General features: G+C 43.0%; 1 protein-coding gene across 1 annotated transcript; it reads right to left on the reverse strand.

Annotated features, from left to right (window-relative positions):
- Window positions 1-12,799: 12,799 nt before the first annotated feature.
- LOC135559569 (tubulin-specific chaperone E-like) lies at window positions 12,800-16,109 on the reverse strand. Its single transcript, XM_065006312.1, has 5 exons — window positions 15,775-16,109; window positions 15,160-15,319; window positions 14,736-14,852; window positions 13,519-13,608; window positions 12,800-13,335 (listed from the first exon to the last, which is right to left on the reverse strand). The coding sequence occupies exons 2-4, from the start codon at window positions 15,266-15,268 to the stop codon at window positions 13,526-13,528; spliced, it is 309 nt and encodes a 102-aa protein (XP_064862384.1). The 5' UTR covers window positions 15,269-15,319; window positions 15,775-16,109; the 3' UTR covers window positions 12,800-13,335; window positions 13,519-13,525.
- Between the last annotated feature and the right edge of the window lie 4,243 nt (window positions 16,110-20,352).

Below are 20,352 nucleotides of genomic sequence, written 5' to 3' on the forward strand. Positions count from 1 at the left end.
GATAGAGACATACCCCAAGCGACTTACAGCTGTAATCGCAGCAAAAGGTGGCGCTACAAAGTATTAACTTAAGGGGGCTGAATAATTTTGCACGCCCAATTTTTAAGTTTTTGATTTGTTAAAAAAGTTTGAAATATCCAATAAATGTCGTTCCACTTCATGATTGTGTCCCACTTGTTGTTGATTCTTCACAAAAAAATACAGTTTTATATCTTTATGTTTGAAGCCTGAAATGTGGCAAAAGGTCGCAAAGTTCAAGGGGGCCGAATACTTTCGCAAGGCACTGTATCAACTCATACACCCTGTGCCATGGAATCGGTACATCAAACATCTCTTCCAAGTTATTTTGCCACAGCTGTCAACATCCTGGTTCTCAAATTAAAATATTTTACGTTCCTATTTGGCAAATTTTTGTTCCTCTGCCAGTTTTGATCCTTTATATTGGGCAGACAGACCAGTTACCCACTTCCTCCCACTGCCACCTGCCTCCTCCATTTTTGAGGTAATGATGTAATCAAATCATTGTAATCTTGGACCTAACAGAAGATTGAGCATTCCTACCAAATCAAATCAAATTTTATTTGTCACATACACATGGTTAGCAGATGTTAATGCGAGTGTAGCGAAATGCTTGTGCTTCTAGTTCCGACAATGCAGTGATAACCAACAAGTAATCTAACTAACAATTCCAAAACTACTGTCTTATACACAGTGTAAGGGGATAAAGAATATGTACATAAGGATATATGAATGAGTGATGGTACAGAGCAGCATACAGTAGATGGTATCGAGTACAGTATATACGTATGCATATGAGATGAATAATGTAGGGTAAGTAACATTATATAAGGTAGCATTGTTTAAAGTGGCTAGTGATATATTTACAACATTTCCCATCAATTCCCATTATTAAAGTGGCTGGAGTTGGGTCAGTGTCAATGACAGTGTGTTGGCAGCAGCCACTCAATGTTAGTGGTGGCTGTTTAACAGTCTGATGGCCTTGAGATAGAAGCTGTTTTTCAGTCTCTCGGTCCCAGCTTTGATGCACCTGTACTGACCTCGCCTTCTGGATGATAGCGGGGTGAACAGGCAGTGGTTCGGGTGGTTGATGTCCTTGATGATCTTTATGGCCTTCCTGTAACATCGGGTGGTGTAGGTGTCCTGGAGGGCAGGTAGTTTGCCCCCGGTGATGCGTTGTGCAGACCTCACTACCCTCTGGAGAGCCTTACGGTTGAGGGCGGAGCAGTTGCCGTACCAGGCGGTGATACAGCCCGCCAGGATGCTCTCGATTGTGCATCTGTAGAAGTTTGTGAGTGCTTTTGGTGACAAGCCAAATTTCTTCAGCCTCGTTCAGCCTCTGTACCCACCAATACCTGGGGAAGGTTTTGCGATTTAGCTGATTTGTAAGCGTGTGTTTTGTGTTATTATTACTGATCGATCATTTAAACCAAAATTCCCGGCAGCTCTTATCTCTCTGCAAACATCAGTGTTTGTTTAGGCAATGTTGCTTACCCAGCACACTGGAGTCAGTGACATCAAACACACCTTGAGTAGTCAAGAAAATAAACATGTATTTGACCCAGGTCTGCTGACCTCACATGAACGGTTACGAAACGTGAGTGCAGCGGTCAGCCTGGTTTCACAAGGCTACCAAAATCAGGGCTGCCAACTTTTGGAGTGATTGAAGTGAGGTATGATATGTTAATTTCATTGCCCCCTTGCACAACCCCTATACAGGGGGACTGGGGGTCCTCTCCTAGGAACATTTGACTGTTATAAAGCTCATTTCCTGCAATTCTACGTATTAGGCCTATAACCAGGCTCGACAAATTTTTTTCCAAGTGTATTCAGGATGCTTTGAACATTAAATGAACACTAAACATTTGACAACTTTCTTTGAGTTTCTTGTGGGATGAAATTTTAAGTATGCTAATAATTGTTTTAAACATATTTTTTAGGTGTTTTTTACACTGTATTCAGACAGTAATGAAACGAGACAGGGACACAGGCAAATGGGAGAAACAGTGGAAAGGTTGGAAGCAGAGATTGATCCCTGTTCTCAGGTGGAAAGTTGTATGTGACAGGTGCCAGATACAACATGGCTCTGCACAGGAAATACTAATACTATTGGTTGATTGCAGTTAAGTGACCACATTTAAGATATCCAAATGCGGGACAATAGGAGGATTTTATGGGACTCACACACACACACACACACACTACAATCCCCCTCCCATTCATGGTGTAGTGCACATTTTTTAGGTGCTGGATAACAGTACAAAAGTAAATTACGTCATCATTTCTCATCGTCTGTACCAACAGATGTAGCCTATTGAATATCATTATGGAATATCCACCTGACAGGTGTGGCATATCAATAAGCTTATTAAACAGCATGATCATTACACAGGTGCACCTTGAGCTGGCTACTCTAAAGGCTACTCTAAAATTTGCAGTTTTGTCACATCACAATGCCACAGATGTCTCAAGTTTTGTGGGAGCGTAAGATTGTTATCCTGACCAGGAATTTCCACCAGAGCTTTTGCCAGAGAATTTAATGTTCATTTCTCTACTATAAGCCGCAGGATTGTTTGAGACCAGCCACCTGGACAGCTGATGAAATTGTGGGTTTGCACAACGGAAGAATTTCTGCACAAACTGTCAGAAACCATCTCAGGGAAGTTAATCTGCGTGCTCGTCGTCCTCGCCAGGGTCTTGACCTGACTGCAGTTTGATACTGTAACCAACTTCAGTGGGCAAATGCTCACCTTCGATGGCCACTGGCATGTTGAAGAAGTGTGCTCTTCACAGATGAATCCGGGTTCCAATTGTCCCGGGTAGATGGCAGACAGCGTGCATGGCGTTGTGTGTGCGAGCATTTTGCTGATGTCAACGTTGTGAACAGAGTGCCCCATGGTGGTTGTAGGGTTATGGTATGGGCCGGCATAAGCTACGGACAACGAACACAATTGCATCCAAGGCAACTTGAATGCACAGAGATACCGTGACGAGATCCTGAGGCCATTGTCGTGCCACTCTGCCGCCATCACCTCATGTTTCAGCATGATAATGCACAGCCCCATTTCACAAGGATTTGTACACAACTCCTGGAAGCTGAAAATCTCCCAGTTATTTCAGGGCCAGCATACTCACCAGACATGTCAACTATTGAGCATGTTTGGTATGCTCTGGATCAATGTTTACGGCAGCGTGTTCCAATTCTTGCCAATATCCAGCAACTTCACACATCCATTGAAGAGGAGTGGGACATTCCACAGGCCACAATCAACAGTCTGATCAACTCGATGCGAAGGAGATGTGTCGTGCTGCATGACATGATGCAAATGACAGTCACACCAGATAAATTACTGTACTGTATCACGAAGCCTTTATTACTGTCCAAATAGAGTTCTCAATAAAGAAAGAGCCTGACAGGCCAATTTGTTTTGACATGAAAGAAGAACCCCATTTGGAGCATCATAGTATCCAACCCAACCAAAACAACCATTGACTGACCAGGTCTCTCCAAATCTCCCAACAATGATCTTTCTATGGTCAATTTTAAATTAATGTTATGCTTTTTCAGCCATTCCTGAAGCTGAGACTAGAGACAGGCTACCTGAGGGCAATACCAGAACAAATTGTCTATTGATTCTGTGTCCTCACAACAAAATCTGCAGAGAGCTGCAATGTTTTTATGCCCCAAATAGTCTTGAATCTTATGTAGTTTTATATATCAACTCATACACCCTGAGCCATGGAATTGGTACATCAAAAATCTCTTCCCAGCTATTTTGCAATCTGTATGACACAGCAGTCAACATCCTGGTCTACAAATGAAACTGTTATACTTTCATATTTATGCTATTTTTGTTCCTCTGCCAGTTTTGATCCTTTATATTGGGCAGACAGACCATTTCCCTACCTCCTCCCGCTGCCACCTGCCTCCTCCATTTTTGAGGTAACGCTGTAATCAATTGGTTGTAATCTTGAATTGAGCAGACCTTTCCATACAAATCCGATAGCGCCATGAAAGATATAACTCTACCATTCCAATTTAACATATCATTTAAAAACAAAATACATATTTTGTATAAATACAAGTATTTTATCAACCAGCACATTTGAGTTCAACCATAATATTTGTTGTAATGTAGTTGTTTTGTTTTCTGGGGGCTGAAATTGAAAAACATTAGATTGTTCTTGAATAAATTCCTCTAGTTCTTTTAGTTTTTCCTCTAACTTCTATCATATCTCTGTAGTACCGTTTTCTATTTCTTTTGCTATCTACCTGTACTGTTAGTTCCAGTATTTCCCTTGTTAGTCTTGTCTCTTTGGACAGAAACGGCTTTTTCTTTACTGATTAATATTGAATTGAATGACCTCTGAAGCTACATTTAAAAGTATCCCAAACAATAAGGGGATTTGCTGAACATACAGTACCAGTCAAAAGTTTGGACACACCTACTCATTCAAGGGTTTTTCTTTATTTGTACTATTTTATACATTGTACAATGAGTGAAGACATGACAACTATGAAATAACTCATATGGAATCATGTAGTAACCTAAAACGTTTTTCAAAAAACTAAATATATTGTAGATTTTAGATTCTGCAAAGTAGTCACCCTTTGCCTTAATGACAGCTGTGCACACTCTTGGCATTCTCTCAACCAGCTTCACCTGTAATGATTTTCCAACTGTCTTGAAAGAGTTCCCACATATGCTGAGCATATGCAGCTTTTCCTTCACTCTGCGGTTCGACTCATCCCAAACCATCTCAATTGGGTTGAGGTCTGGTGATTGTGGAGGCCAGGTTATCTGATGCAGCCCTCCATCACTCTCCCTATTGGTCAAATAGCCCTTACACAGCCTGGAGGTGTGTTGGGTCACTGTCCTGTTGAAAAACAAACAATTGTGCCACTAAGCACAAACCAGATGGGATGGCGTATCGCTGCAGAATACTGTGTTAGCCATGCTGGTTAAGTGTGCCTTGAATTCTAAATAAATCACTGACAGTGTCACCAGCAAAGCAACCCCACACCATCACACCTCCTTCTCCTTGCTTCACATATATTCAGAAATCGTCAGTTCACCTACTCTGCGTATCACAAAGACATGGCGGTTGGAACCGGTCGAATGACCATTGCTCGTGTTTCTTGGCCCATGCAGGTATCTTCATCTTATTGGTGTCCTTTAGTAGTGGTTTATTTGCAGCAATTCAACCATGAAGGCCTGATTCCCACAGTCTCCTCTGAACAGTTGATGTTGAGATGTGTCTCTTACTTGAACTCTGTGAAGCATTTATTTAAATGCTTCACAGAGTTCAAGTAAGAGACACACCTCAAAATGCTTCACAGAGTTCAAGTAAGAGACACATCTCAACATCAACTGTTCAGAGGAGACTGTGTGAATCAGGCCTTCATGGTCGAATGGGCTGCCCAAATGGGCTGCAATGTCTGAAGCTGGTAACTCTAATGAACTTATCCTCTGCAGCAGAGGTAACTCTGGATCTTCCTTTCCTGTGGCGGTCCTCATGAAAGCCAATTTCATCATAGCGCTTGATGGTTTTTGCGACTGCACTGGGGGAAACTTTGAAAGTCCTTGAAATATTCCATATTGACTGAACTGATTTGATGATGCCCCAATGAAGGTTTTCTTCCACAGCCTGATGGTACTTGTAGTTGTCTAGGTCACCCACAGTGCTCAGATGAGTGCTGCAACAACTGGTTCAAGAGGGGAAAATTTATCTTGCTCAGGTCAACTATGAGATTGAGAACTGGTTTTATGCCAAATCAGATGTCCTAAGGAAGAATGGGCATCTATCCGGAAGTGCATCAGAAAAATGTACACTTCAGTCCCCCCCAAACGATTTAGTCTAATACAAAATGGCAGTGCTTGGGATATCTATCTTCTGCTTCGAGCAATATCCGACATCATCTTGGCCGCAGTCTTAAAAAGATCCTGGATCCAATACATGACAGAAAAAAAATCCCTGAATTTCCAGGAGCTGTTTCCAGGGAAGACAATTACCGGGAGCAAACCAACAACAACTGCCTTGGCAACACAACAACACACTGTGAGGACAGAAGAGACTTCCCATTGCATGCACTTCTAAACTTTGCCGTGCACTATTAAGTGCCAGATTCAGAGAAGCCGTCAGAGCAAAATGTATCACCAAGACAAAGTCCATTGCAGTGAACAACATGCAATACAATGTAAGAGACTATCTGGTCATCAACACAGTCCCTTCAGAAGCGATCCCTGTGTTCATGGAAGTGTGTGGAATATACAGTTTCCTTGGTGCTTGTGTGGTAAAGTACTACTTCCAGACAGTTTCAACAGCCATCCACACACATACATGGTTCGACACAGTCAACAATGGATTGCTATAAGGCCCGATGAGGAGATAGATTTCCATTGGCTTAGATGGATACAGGGACACAGAGGGAAGAGTGTCCATTCCAATCTGCCACTGGATTGCAGTTAGTTCAAATTCATTGACTAACTTATATAGCAAAACACGCTTTTGTTTTCACATTTTCATATGCTTTTCCTATTGTGATATGCCCTGACCAGAACACTGACATTCTTTTGTATATTTATTTTCCCCACAGAACACCAAATTGATGAAGAGAGATTGTCATTGGACCAAAGAATGGTGGAGCAACTCGTCCCAATAATCAAAGTTCAAATCAAATTCACAAAATGAATGGAGAATCAAAAAAGGATCAAATAGGTTAGTCAATGTATGACCCTTTCTTCATTAAGGTTGCTTCCCCTATCATCACCAAGCCTATATCCAACCTTTTTAACCTGTCTCTCCTCTCTTGGAAAGCTGCCACGGTTCGTCCTTTATTTCAAGGGGAGATCAAGCTGATCTTAACTGTTATAGGCCTATTTATATTTTGCTCTGTTTATCAAAAGTGTTCGAAAAACTTGTCAATAATCAACTGCCTGGCTTTCTTGATGTCTATAGTATTCTCTCGGTTATGCAATCTGGTTTCCGCTCAGGATGTGGATGTGTCACTGCAACCATAAAGGTCCTCAATGATGCCACCTTTGCCCTTGATTCTAAGCAATATTTTTTTTTTTCTAAGCTGCTATTTTTATTGACTTGGCCAAAGCGTTTGATGTGGTAGACCATTCCATTCCTGTGGGGCGGCTAAGGAGTATTGGTGTCGCTGAGGGGTCTTTGGGCTAGTTTGCTAAGTCAGAAAATCTGCTGTCCCAGCCACTGCCTGTCACCAAGGGAGTACCCCAAGGCTCGATCCTAGGCCCCACGTTCTTCTCAATTTACATCAACAACATAGCTCAGGCAGTAGGAAGCTCTCTGATCCATTTATATGCAGATGACACTCAGCTGGCACCTCCCTGGATGTTTGTGTTAAATGCTCAACAACAAAGCTATCTTTGTGTCCAGCAAGCTTTCAGGGGTGGCAGGTAGCCTAGTGGTTCGAGCGTTGGGCCAGTAACCGAAAGGTTGCTAGATCTGTCGTTCTGCCCCTGAACAAGGCAGTTAACCCACTGTTCCTAGGCCGTCATTGTAAAAAATAATTTGTTCTTAACTGAATAAATAAATGTAATTCTCTATCCTTCACCTTGTTCTGAACACCTCCAAAACAAAGGTAATGTGGTTTGGTAAGAAGAAGTCCCCTCATCCCACAGGTGGAGAGTTTACTACCTGTGAGGGTTTCGAGCTTGAGGTAGTCACCTCATACAAGTACTTGGGAGTATGGCTATATGGTGCGCTGTCCTTCTCTCAGCACATATCAAAGCTACAGGCTAAAGTTACATCTAGACTTGAGAATACTCTATTGTAATCACTCCCCTTTCACCCCAGCTGCCAAACTAACCCTGATTCAGATGACCATCCTACCCATGCTAGATTACGGAGACATAATTTATAGATTGGCAGGTAAGGGTGCTCTCGAGAGGCTAGATGTTCTTTACATTCGGCCATCAGATTTGCCACCAATGCTCCTTATAGGACACATCACTGCACTCTATACTCCCTTGTAAACTGGTCATCTCTGTATACCAGTCGCAAGACCCACTGGTTGATGCTTATTTATAAAACCCTCTTAGGCCTCACTCCCCCCATCTGAGATATCTACTGCAGCACTCATCCTCCACATACAAAACGCGTTCTGCCAGTCACAATCTGTTAAAGGTCCCCAAACCACACACATCCCTGGGTCCCCTCTTTTTTTCAGTTCGCTGCAGCTAGTGACTGGAACGAGCTGCAACAAACACTCAAACTGGACAGTTTTATCTCAATCTCTTCATTCAAAGACTCAATCATGGACACTCTTACTGACAGTTGTGGCTGCTTTGTGCTGTTGTCTGTGCCCAACAATGTTTGTACCATGTTATGTGTTTCTACCATGTTGTGTTGCTACCATGTTGTTGTTATGTTGTGTTGCTACCACGCTGTGTTGTCATGTATTGCTACCTTGCTATGTTGTTGTCTTAGGTCTTTCTTTATGTAGTGTTGTCTCTCTTATTGTGATGTATGTTTTGTCCTATATTTATATTGTATTTTTTAATTTTTATTCCCAGCCCCCCCGTCTCCGGAGGAGGCCTTTTGGTAGGCCGTCATTGTAAACAAAAAAAGCATTGATTTTATCACATTGATTCTATTCCAATTCTCTGCACCTTTGTTCCAAGCCTGAAAGCACAAAAAAAGTCATGAGTTCACAGCTGCAGCAAACAGCCCAGCAAAATGAGCCAGCGTCTGTCCAGCAAAATGAGCCAGCGTCTGTCCAGCAAAATGAGCCAGCGTGTGTCCAGCAAAATGAGCCAGCATCTGTCCAGCAAAATGAGCCAGCGTCTGTCCAGCAAAATGAGCCAGCGTCTGTCCAGCAAAATGAGCCAGCATCTGTCCAGCAAAATGAGCCAGCATCTGTCCAGCAAAATGAGCCAGCGTCTGTCCAGCAAAATGTCACAGCAACAGGACATATCAATCAGCCAAAGAGTCTGACCATTTGTGTTTCGACTTCGAATTTCCAGACGTATTAAAATAAAAACTTTTCCAAAAATGTGACGATCTCATCGCCCTACTGTGCGCTCAAAGTGGAGGTCTCAGATTGTGCAGGTGTTGTTCGACTTCATATGTACTTACACTTGGTGAGTATAGTTATGTAGTTACCTGATCTTAGCTTAATGTTAATGCCATACATTCCTCAATTATGAGTCATAATGCTTGTGTGTGTATCATCCTGAGCACTGTCTCTGTCCTCCATACTCTCCTCCATACGGTCTTGTCATAATCACCTCAGCTGATCGCATAGCACACTCAACTTTTACATGATGACAATCAACGCCTTCCATCAATGTCATTTGTATTACAAACAGAATTGTTAGTCTAAATGTAATCTTGTATGTTTCTCTTTTGCTTTAGGTACTCCACTACCCGGAAATACATGGATGTGTGCACAGCGCTCATTCAAAAGTACCCCTCGTTGAGAGACCACAAAGGGAAGGGATATGTAAGAATTCCTCAAATGTCCTACTCGCGTTAATTCACACACTAATAACCTTTTTACATCATTGTGCCAACCCAGACCATAATGTGCTGGCTTGGATCATTTTCTTGTCACATTGCTATTCCATCACATTTCCAGCAGCTTAACAAGACCATCTCAAGCCTGCTCTTCTGACCTCCGACGAAATAATCCGTCATGACATTTCTCCTCTCCACATTACATTTGTTAAGGAGTCATGGCCTGATAAAGAATAAATACAAAGAAGAAAGGCAGCCACTTGCTCAAGTTGCACAAGTACAGGAAATGCAGAAGAAGTTTGGAGAGGCAAGGGGGGAAAAAGAGGCAAGGGGGAAAAAAAAGAGGCAAGGGGGAAAAAGAGGCAAAAAGAGGGGGGGAAAAAGAAAAAAAGAGGCAAGGGGGGAAAGAGGCAAGGGGGAAAAAGAGGCAAGGGGGAAAAAGAGGCAATGGGAAAAAAAATGGGGAAAGAGGCAACGGGGGAAAAGAGGCAAGGGGGAAAAAGAGGCAAAAGGGGGGGGGAAAGAGGCAAAAGGGGGGAAAAAGAGGCAAGGGGGGCAAAAAGAGGCAAGGGGAAAAAGAGGGGGAAAAAGAGGCAAGGGGGAAAAAGAGGCAAGGGGGGAAAGGGGGAAAAAGAGGCATGGGGGGACAAAAAGAGGCATGGGGGGGGGGAAAGAGGCAATGGGAGAAAAGAGGCAAGGGGGGGGGAAAAAGAGGCAAGGGGGAAAAGAGGCAACGGGGAAAAAAGGCAAGGGGGGAAAAAGAGGCAAGGGGGGAAAAGAGGCAAGGGGGGAAAAAGAGGCAAGGGGGAAAAGAGGCAAGGGGGAAAAAGAGGCAAGGGAGGCAAGGGGGAAAAGAGGCAAGGGGGAAAAAGAGGCAAGGGGGAAAAAGAGGCAAGGGGGAAAAAGAGGCAAGGGGGGAAAAAGAGGCAAGGGGGAAAAAGAGGCAAGGTATCTGCATACAAAGAATGGCCCATATTCAGTCGAACCGCTGATCTCAGATCGTTTTTTTTTAAAGATCATAAATAATATTGTAATGGTGGGGGAACCTGATCCTAGATCAGAACTCAGATGCTTTGTGAATGTTAACTTTGCGTTTGATATTGCATGTATCAATATTTTATATTTTATATTAGATTTGTTTCATATCGAGACCGGAGAGGATTCCTTCATGTCGGAAGTTACATGTTGAAAAGATGCAGGAGTGCCAAAAAAAAGAACAAACATATGTTCTCTACAAGACAAAATGAAAAGGACTGAAAACGGAAACTTTATATGAAACAACAAAGGCACCAAGGACATCTTAAAACAGTACCCGGCACTCCATTTGTCAGCCATTGTAAAGTCTAATAGAAATAAATGGTACAAAGCACAGCTAATGTAGCATAGCCAAGTACTGTAATCTGAATCCGAGATACTTTGTTTATAATGCATCGTCAATGTGACTTTCAGGTTCTCAGAGATAAGAAGCAAATTCGGTACGGATGTGGACAGGAACGTTCTGTCAGGATTCGGCACAATGGCCGACAAAGTCATTGCAGAAACGGAGAGGGGTGTGGCCGTGGAGTTGCCGAATCTCTACAAGACGCCACTTCTCTCACACACGGAGGAGGCTCACAAAGGTTTGTTTTTTTCCTCTCCACTCTTACGGCATGTGAAACGTACCCTTAACAGTACGCAGCCGTTCTAAATCTATTGATTCTAATCCAGATGTTTTATTAAACACCCTCCAATTGAAGGTGTGAAGGTCAATGCAGCCATTTTGCTCCTCCCCTGCCTCTTCCAATGAAAATCCAAGTGGGCTGTACATCTCAGACCAGGTATGCATTTCCCAGCAGACAAATAAATACATGCCAAGTTAGTTGTACTGTGTAAGGTATGCTGTGCTCAATTAACTTATTGTTTGAAGTATGACTTCAGTAACTTACATTTAAAAAAAAAAATACTTCTTACAGTGTGTAAAGTTCCCATCATCTACCATAAGAATAGAGGGGAAACCCTTTGCGGATGAGATCCACATCCAACTCTTCCTGGATGGAGAGGAGCTACTCACTGAAGAGCCGGAAGACATCTCCATGGGGATGCATGTCCCTTCTAATATTGAGTATGCAGCATCAGTGAAAAGAACAATGCTGTTCATTCAGACATCTTCTGGGAATTGATGAAGGGATAAATGATCAACAAATATTGTATGAATGGCAAACCTTTTGCTGTAGTGCGAGATAGGGGAGACCAGAGATTCCTGTGATGTCTGCAAGGGATATTTCTGTGACTTTTAAAGTCAATAAAATGTATTTGTGACTTTACAAGTTTGCCACTTGATGTTATTTGTATTATTATTAATAATAGAATACATGGGACATAAGGTTATTTGAGGAACCTGTTTAAAAAGGTTACTGGAAGCAGCTTTAGGGGTTCTACCGGTGTGGCAATCTGAGGAACCCCTAAAGGTGCCTCCAGGAACCTTTTTTATATTAGTGGGCTTACTTCTATATGCGTAATCAGGTGCGCGTCCTTAACATTGACAGGAGCATTCCAAACAAAAGACAATAAAATTGACAAAAGTCATATATATGGAATTAAATAAACCAAAACGTGTTTCTTACAAGTGTAGTATAGGTTGAGGTCTGCAAACAATGTGTCCACTCTGATAGAGAACGGTAAACGGCAAAAAAATCATATATTGAATGCAACAGAAATTACAGTAAACTAAGGAAACATTGTAGATCAGAAATGATGGGAATTAATGGTAAATGTAGGCTACTACTGGTGATATGTAAATGGGGAATCGATTAGACACTAACATCAAAGGGCAAACAATTCACACAATGGAGTTATGAAACAATGAACGCGCACAAAATGGTTGGAGAGCGCATTCTAGACAAGAGATGTGCTTTGTGCATCTCAGCCACACTCCCTTTCTTCTTGGACCGGGGCATCCCTGTGGCCTCCTCAATGGATTAGTCCACTGAGACGGGCGCGAATCATACAGGTGTCTCATGAAGCATGGGGGGGGGAATCTATTTGCGACAACAACAAAAAACCCATCTTGGTCGACCAACAGCCTATCGACCAAACAATCGACTAAATTGGAGTCAGCCCTAGTGTAGGATCATAGCCACATATTCAGAGCTGTATTTGCTGGAAAGTTGTAGGTCAATTTGACACCACCTTAACTGCTGCTAACTCACTCAAGGCCAAGCTATGAAAGGTATCATAGCTCAGGGATGGGAAACTCCACCCCTCATGGGCTTAGTTCTCATTTGCCCTGTACCTCATTGAATGAGAGTAATAAGAGTAATTTTGTAATAGTTTATTACATGATTGTTTTATTTATGATGTAAGCTGTTGATACGATCCTAATAAATACAAATACACAAATTGTTCACATAGAACACAACCCAAGTGTGCACTAAGGGGCACATGACACTAGGGTCTCTTATTGGACAAGTTCAGATGTTCTCTTCCCGTTTCACTTAGTTTTGAACCGTTCTCTTTCGTTTCGTGCCAAATGAACACAACCCAAGTGTTTCCTTCTCCTACATCGATTGGTCTCCTCTGGCTGAATAGATATTGCACTGTGTTTTCGTCCAGGTTTTAGTGCTGTACATTTATCTCATGGATTTCGGAATATCGCTTAAACTTCCAATCCGGTTGCCTGGCTACCCAAACGTTATGCCACGGAAACAGAAGAATTCCGTTTCAGTCATCAGGCAACCAATCCGGACCTTTGCTGATCACAACCAGCGGACAAGGGCCTTTGTCTCCGTCTTCGATGGAGTAGAACTGCAGCGGTTTCAGGTCGTTGTCGATCTCAATCTCTTTGCCCTCCATCTGAAGAAAGACAAATGCCGTTTTAGGGAGTCCCTTCCACTGCTATGAAAGCGATACTGTACCATTGGTCTATTAAACAGATTCACATATGAGTGGCGAGTATGGTTAACACCAACACTAGACTAGAACCCTTTACCTTTGAGGTAGTATAGGGCAGTTGCTGTTGTGAGAAAACCTCTTTACCGTTGAGCTAGTGTAGGAGTTTCAACTCAGCACCCGGTATCTTTAGCAGTCTGTAGAGCAGCCCCTTCACTTTCTGAACGATCATGGAATCTAAAACATATCAAAAGAGTGTTCTATTAAAATACAACAGGTTACCGTCAGTCACTTCAATTGCTCTTACACAGAAGGTCACACACAGATGGTACCATCTCATTAAGATCTTACATGCATGATCTCCCATTGGCGCAAAGAGATTGAAGAGTATAAAAGCAGTTGATAAGTGCAACTATTTATCCAAACAGCACTTCATAATTTGGCGTGCCATTTTCACGTGGGTCTTACAGTCAACAGCAGACAACTTTATGCAGTGTGCATGCTGCCCTAAACATTGCCTAACAAGTGCAAACAATCCAAAGTCTGCGGTTGTTGGACGTAGAGCCCAAGTAAAGTATTGCCTAGTAAAGTATCTCTTACTATAATTCGACACAGGTATCGAGGATGTTAACTAGATTTTCTTTCATTTTCAGTCCCTCATTGAAAAAAAAAGACCTTTGGCACAGGTATATCCTTTTCCCACTATCGTGCTGAACGGAACCAAAATGTGCTGGCTCTGACATTTTCTGTTCACATTGTGCGTTTCAGTAACTACGCTGGCGACGAGTAACCAGGCCAGCTCAGTACAGCTTGGTTCAGTATTGTGAAGTCTTAAAAAAAAATGTTTTATTGGAGATCGGGGTCCCGACCTCCTTACATATTGTTATTTCAAAGCAGTCAGAAATGGCAGAGGGAGAAACAATAAGAGGGACAAAAATTGGCCAGTTGGTATATGTGGTCTGGAGTCGGAGTCCGGCACATCTCAATTAATTTGCTTAGCTATCGCACATAATATAATAATAATTATAATAATATTAAATGCCATCTACCTAGCTGATGAAGTCAGGTGGGAGTCTTTACCTGGGAGTTTCTTCATCACAGATTTTCAGTCCGTCTCATCCGGACAAACAAATGTCATGCCTGGTCTTGGGGGACACATTTTAGTGTTTGCCCTAGACAGCCGATTACACTTATTAATTGTTTGATAATAAGTTAATTAGTGGAATCAGGTGTGTAGTGCTAGGGCAAAAATCCCAGGACCAGGATTAAGAAACACTACTTTACGCAAATGTGTGCAGCCCCGGAATTTGTAACTTGACGCAACTATATAGGATTGCTAATTGCATAGCTAATTGCGTTCTTGCCTTGCATTCTGTAGAAAGTAGGCTTAAGAGAAGTGAGGAGGACTCCCTTTAAGAGCTGATTTTTCAGTGCAAATGGCTCCTGCTTCTTCAGTTCGCTCACTTCTGGAGCTCCATATTCTGAAAAACAAAAGATATCGAGCCTCTGTGAATTCATTGAACTCATGATACAGGGCGGGAATTAGGATGGCCATTATCTCTTCGTAAAAAGAGTGACGGCATGGTGACATGGGTTGCGTGGTTATCACTTCTTTCTCGCGATATGGGTAGCAGTATGGCAGATAACAAGACATGAAATGTTTTTTTCTTCAGAAATGCCTATAGTGGAGTAGATATAGGATGGGCTGTACCACTTCTCCGTCTGAAATAGGGTGTTGCAGCAGAGGGCCGGGAAACCTCGGGAGGAATGTAAACACTCGTGACTCACTCTGTATGAGACTCTGATAGCGGGGGTGCTGTGCGGTGAATTCAGCACTGGGGCGGTTCTGCTGGGGGTCTCGGTGTCCCCCGGATGCCAGCCACTCTAGCCCGAACATCTTGCAGTAGTCCAGCTCCGCCCCCCTCCTGTTCTCAGGCAGGACCTACAGCTAACAGGGAAAGAGAATGGAGGATTTCAGCAAGCGCATTCGCAAACACTGATGGATTCATAGGGGGAGATACGAGAAGGAAACATGTATAACTTTAAAAGGTACATTTCACAATGTCTAGATGAAACCACGTCCCATGACATGTGTAGATCCAGCTACTATACACCTCAAATATCGAATGAAGATACAGTAAGCACGGTCTAATTTCCTGGTTTTCTTAGGTGCATATTTGTTCCATTCATTTGGGATGGAGGCATATAGCTGGATCTACCACAGCGATCACTTTACGCTTGCGCGCATTGGCTGACCATTAATGCACCAGTATAAATTGCATGTCGGCCATGTGTGGATCAACTGTAAGCTGTGTCCGTCTTTCAAACCCGGGTGTATTAAAATGGAGCTTAATAAACACACCCAGGGTTGGCGGTATTGTTAAATGGAGGACGGGGCCTCACCGTTCCCCTGTTGAGGGCCTCCAGCCGGGCCCACCCTGGCGATGAGCAGCTGCATGGCTGTGCCGGAGTTCCTCTCACTGCTCAGCAGGGGGCTCTGCAGCTTCTCTAGCTCGTTTATTACCGACCACTGAGTGTGTGTGTGTGTGTCAATGAGTGTGTCAGTGAGTGAATGAGATTGTAAGAGTGCATGTCTGCGAATGTGTGATTTTTATCGTTGTATGTATGTCAGTGTGTTTGTGTGTAAGCACAAGGGAGTGTATGTGTAGGGTTTAGAGAGGGGAGATAAAGGATTGAGTTACAGTGCCTTGCGAAAGTATTCGGCCCCCTTGAACTTTGCGACCTTTTGCCACATTTCAGGCTTCAAACATAAAGATATAAAACTGTATTTTTTTGTGAAGAATCAACAACAAGTGGGACACAATCATGAAGTGGAACGACATTTATTGGATATTTCAAACTTGCAAAATTATTCAGCCCCTTTACTTTCAGTGCAGCAAACTCTCTCCAGAAGTTCAGTGAGGATCTCTGAATGATCCAATGTTGACCTAAATGACTAATGATGATAAATACAATCCACCTGTGTGTAATTAAGTCTCTGTATAAATGCACCTGCACTGTGATAGTCTCAGAGGTCCGTTAAAAGCGCAGAGAGCATCATGAAGAACAAGGAACACACCAGGCAGGTCCGAGATACTGTTGTGAAGAAGTTTAAAGCCGGATTTGGATACAAAAATATTTCCCAAGCTTTAAACATCCCAAGGAGCACTGTGCAAGCGATAATATTGAAATGGAAGGAGTTTCAGACCACTGCAAATCTACCAAGACCTGGCCGTCCCTCTAAACTTTCAGCTCATACAAGGAGAACACTGATCAGAGATGCAGCCAAGAGGCCCATGATCACTCTGGATGAACTGCAGAGATCTACAGCTGAGGTGGGAGACTCTGTCCATAGGACAACAATCAGTCGTATATTGCACAAATCTGGCCTTTATGGAAGAGTGGCAAGAAGAAAGCCATTTCTTAAAGATATCCATAAAAAGTGTCGTTTAAAGTTTGCCACAAGCCACCTGGGAGACACACCAAACATGTGGAAGAAGGTGCTCTGGTCAGATGAAACCAAAATGGAACTTTTTGGCAACAATGCAAAACGTTATGTTTGGCGTAAAAGCAACACAGCTCATCACCCTGATCACACCATCCCCACTGTCAAACATGGTGGTGGCAGCATCATGGTTTGGGCCTGCTTATCTTCAGCAGGGACAGGGAAGATGGTTAAAATTGATGGGAAGATGGATGGAGCCAAATACAGGACCATTCTGGAAGAAAACCTGATGGAGTCTGCAAAAGACCTGAGACTGGGACGGAGATTTGTCTTCCAACAAGGCAATGATCCAAAACATAAAGCAAAATCTACAATGGAATGGTTCAAAAATAAACATATCCAGGTGTTAGAATGGCCAAGTCAAAGTCCAGACCTGAATCCAATCGAGAATCTGTGGAAAGAACTGAAAACTGCTGTTCACAAATGCTCTCCATCCAACCTCACTGAGCTCAAGCTGTTTTGCAAGGAGGAATGGGAAAAAATTTCAGTCTCTCGATGTGCAAAACTGATGGAGACATACCCCAAGCGACTTACAGCTGTAATCGCAGCAAAAGGTGGCGCTGCAAAGTATTAACTTAAGGGGGCTGAATAATTTTGCACGCCCAATTTTTCAGTTTTTGATTTGTTAAAAAAGTTTGAAATATCCAATAAATGTCGTTCCACTTCATGATTGTGTCCCACTTGTTGTTGATTCTTCACAAAAAAATACAGTTTTATATCTTTATGTTTGAAGCCTGAAATGTTGCAAAAGGTCGCAAAGTTCAAGGGGGCCGCATACTTTCGCAAGGCACTGTATATGCGAAAACTTTATTCATCCCCCTACTATCTATCTTTACAGAACAAGTATTAACTTTTTGCAGACTAACGTTAGTGACATTCACGAAATTAGTTTAGTAATTCATCATTCATATATCGAGATACATTTCATTAAAATAAAATCTCTCTTAGAAGAGAGACCTTACTCACAGATCGGGATGAAACGGTTACCGGTTTCACGATAAACCACGGTAAAATTCCCGACGGTTAGGATGACCATTTGAAATGTTAATTATCATTAAAACCGTGTTTGATTACAGAGGTTTGAAAAACTCACGGTAAATACTGTCCCGCATCAACCAAAGTTAGCAAGTCTGACACAGGCTCAGCATGCAACGTGCGTTTAGTTTTATGTCAAAACATGGCGGAAGGCAGTGATAGAGCTCTGAAGTGTGGTCGTATTTTGGTTTTTACAAGAGTGCTTAATCTCTTGAGTCATCTTCGTGACCACCGGCCCTTTAGAGCGAATGCAAGGTAAAATGAACGTTTAGCTCAATGCATGATGTGGGGACTTTGGAATGGGGGAGAATGGCATGGTTTGTCTGTCTAACTTGCTAATAGCATGTAAATAATGTAAACTGAAGATTTCAGTGTTACCTACTCTTGGAAAAACACTACAAGTTGTTCTGCTGCTGTATGCGTCGTGTGTCTGCACACTATTCGTCCATTGCACCGTGTTATGTAGTTTAGTCACCTAAACAACATTTTGTTCATTTAAAATCTGGCAGTCGTCGACTTGGTTGTAAAAGTGTTCCAACAGGAAAAACACTATAGACTCATATACCAGACTCCTGTATTTATGTCAATTGTTGGGCTCATTGAAATTACTATCACAGTCTTCTTAAGCCTCATTTGTATTTATGTCAATTGTGCATGGGGTCATTGCATATACGCAAATGCAACACAGAAGACAGACTGTGTGTGTGTGTGTGTGTGTGTGTGTGTGAGTGTGAGAGAGAGGGTGTGTGTGTGTGAGAGAGTGTGTGAGTGAGAGAGAGTGTGTGAGAGTGTGAGAGAGAGGGTGTGTGTGTGTGTGTGTGAGTGTGAGAGAGAGGGTGTGTGTGTGTGTGAGAGAGAGGGTGTGTGTGTGTGTGAGTGTGAGAGAGAGGGTGTGTGTGTGTGTGTGTGTGTGTGTGAGAGAGAGAGGTGTGTGTGTGTGTGTGAGTGTGAGAGAGAGGGTGTGTGTGTGTGTGTGTGAGTGTGAGAGAGAGGGTGTGTGTGTGTGTGTGTGTGTGTGAGAGAGAGGGTGTGTGTGTGTGTGTGTGTGTGAGAGAGAGGGTGTGTGTGTGTGTGGTGTGTGTGTGAGAGTGGTGTGTGTGTGTGAGAGGTGTGTGTGTGTGTGTGTGTGTGTGTGTGTCTGTGTGTGTGTGTGTGAGAGGTGTGTGTGTGTGTGTGTGTGTGTGTGTGTGTGTGTGTGTGTGTGAGAGAGTGTGTGTGAGTGTGAGAGAGAGGGTGTGTGTGTGTATGTGTGTGTATGTGTGTGTGTGTGTATGTATGTGTGTATGTGTGTGTGTATGTATGTGTGTGAGTGTGAGAGAGAGGGTGAATAATAATAATGTAGTAATAATAACACTACATTTGCTATTCCCTTGTTGACAGAGTGGGCGTGCATCAGGCAAAAACCCAGTGATGCTACTGGTCCCTCATCTACAGTTGTGACACAGACACTGAAGAAAGCATTTAAAAAGGCAGGCTGCTTATGCATCCACATAAAAAAAATGCCCTAGACCTCACTGCAGCCCTTTCATTATTACATTGCAAAGGACATGAGGCCATTTCAAATTGTTGAGAGGCCTGGCTTTCTGAGGCTGATGAAGGTTGCCGTGCCTCACTACAAAGTGCCATCACAAATATTATTTTCCAAGACTGAAATCCCAAACCTGTACAACCAGGTTAAAGCTGATGTTGGAAAAAGTTTGGCTCAAGGCACATGGTTTGCTGCAACTACTGACCTCTGGACCAGTGAAAGCAGGGGGTGGTTCAACCCTACATCAGCTTCACTATCTATTACCTCACCCCAGACTGGCAACTGGAATCAAACTGCCTGGAAACACAGTTCTTCCCAGAAGATCACTCGGCTCACAACAGAGAGTTTTTTGAGAATATGCTGGAAGAGTGGGGGGGTCAACAAGAAAGACCTAGTCTGCATAACCACAGACAACACAACAAACATGATCAAGGCTTTTGAAGAGTTCCCAGATCCGTGGCTTGGGTGCTTTGGCAATCATTTGAACCTGGCCATCTCAAAGGCTCTGACAATTCAGAGAGTTGACACAGCAGTCAAGGAGTGCCGTCATCTCATCCAAGGCTTCTCACAGAGCCGGAAGAGAAGGAGAGAACTGAGAGAAAAGCAAGCTGCCCTCAACATGCCACAGAAGGCTCTGATCCATGATGTGGTGACACGAAGGGGATCTACACACAAGATGCTTGAGCGTTTCTTTAGCAAACAGCAGCCAGTCTGTGCGACACTGGCTGGTGAAAGAGGAACATGGCAACTGATGTCCAAGGATACCGGCATGCGTCATGGAGCAACTGCTCAGAGACACTGTCAGCCATCAAGCCTGCCCTGGACCACATCACCCATGATGTTCTGGTGGAAGAGGATACGGAGCCATCCCTGACAAAGGAGATGAAAAGGGTAATATCCGTACCCTTTTTTT

Source organism: Oncorhynchus nerka, linkage group LG21, assembly GCF_034236695.1.
Source record: "Oncorhynchus nerka isolate Pitt River linkage group LG21, Oner_Uvic_2.0, whole genome shotgun sequence".
Taxonomy (NCBI): domain Eukaryota; kingdom Metazoa; phylum Chordata; class Actinopteri; order Salmoniformes; family Salmonidae; genus Oncorhynchus; species Oncorhynchus nerka.

Excerpts from the sequence above, each read along its gene's own strand:
- LOC135559569 (XM_065006312.1), bottom strand. The coding sequence starts at position 15,268 with ATGTTCGGGCTAGAGTGGCTGGCATCCGGGGGACACCGAGACCCCCAG. Across the intron at positions 14,853-15,159 it reads CTATCAGAGTCTCATACAGA|AATATGGAGCTCCAGAAGTG; the intron begins GTGAGTCACGAG and ends TTTGTTTTTCAG. Across the intron at positions 13,609-14,735 it reads TACTTTCTACAGAATGCAAG|ATTCCATGATCGTTCAGAAA; the intron begins GCAAGAACGCAA and ends GATATGTTTTAG.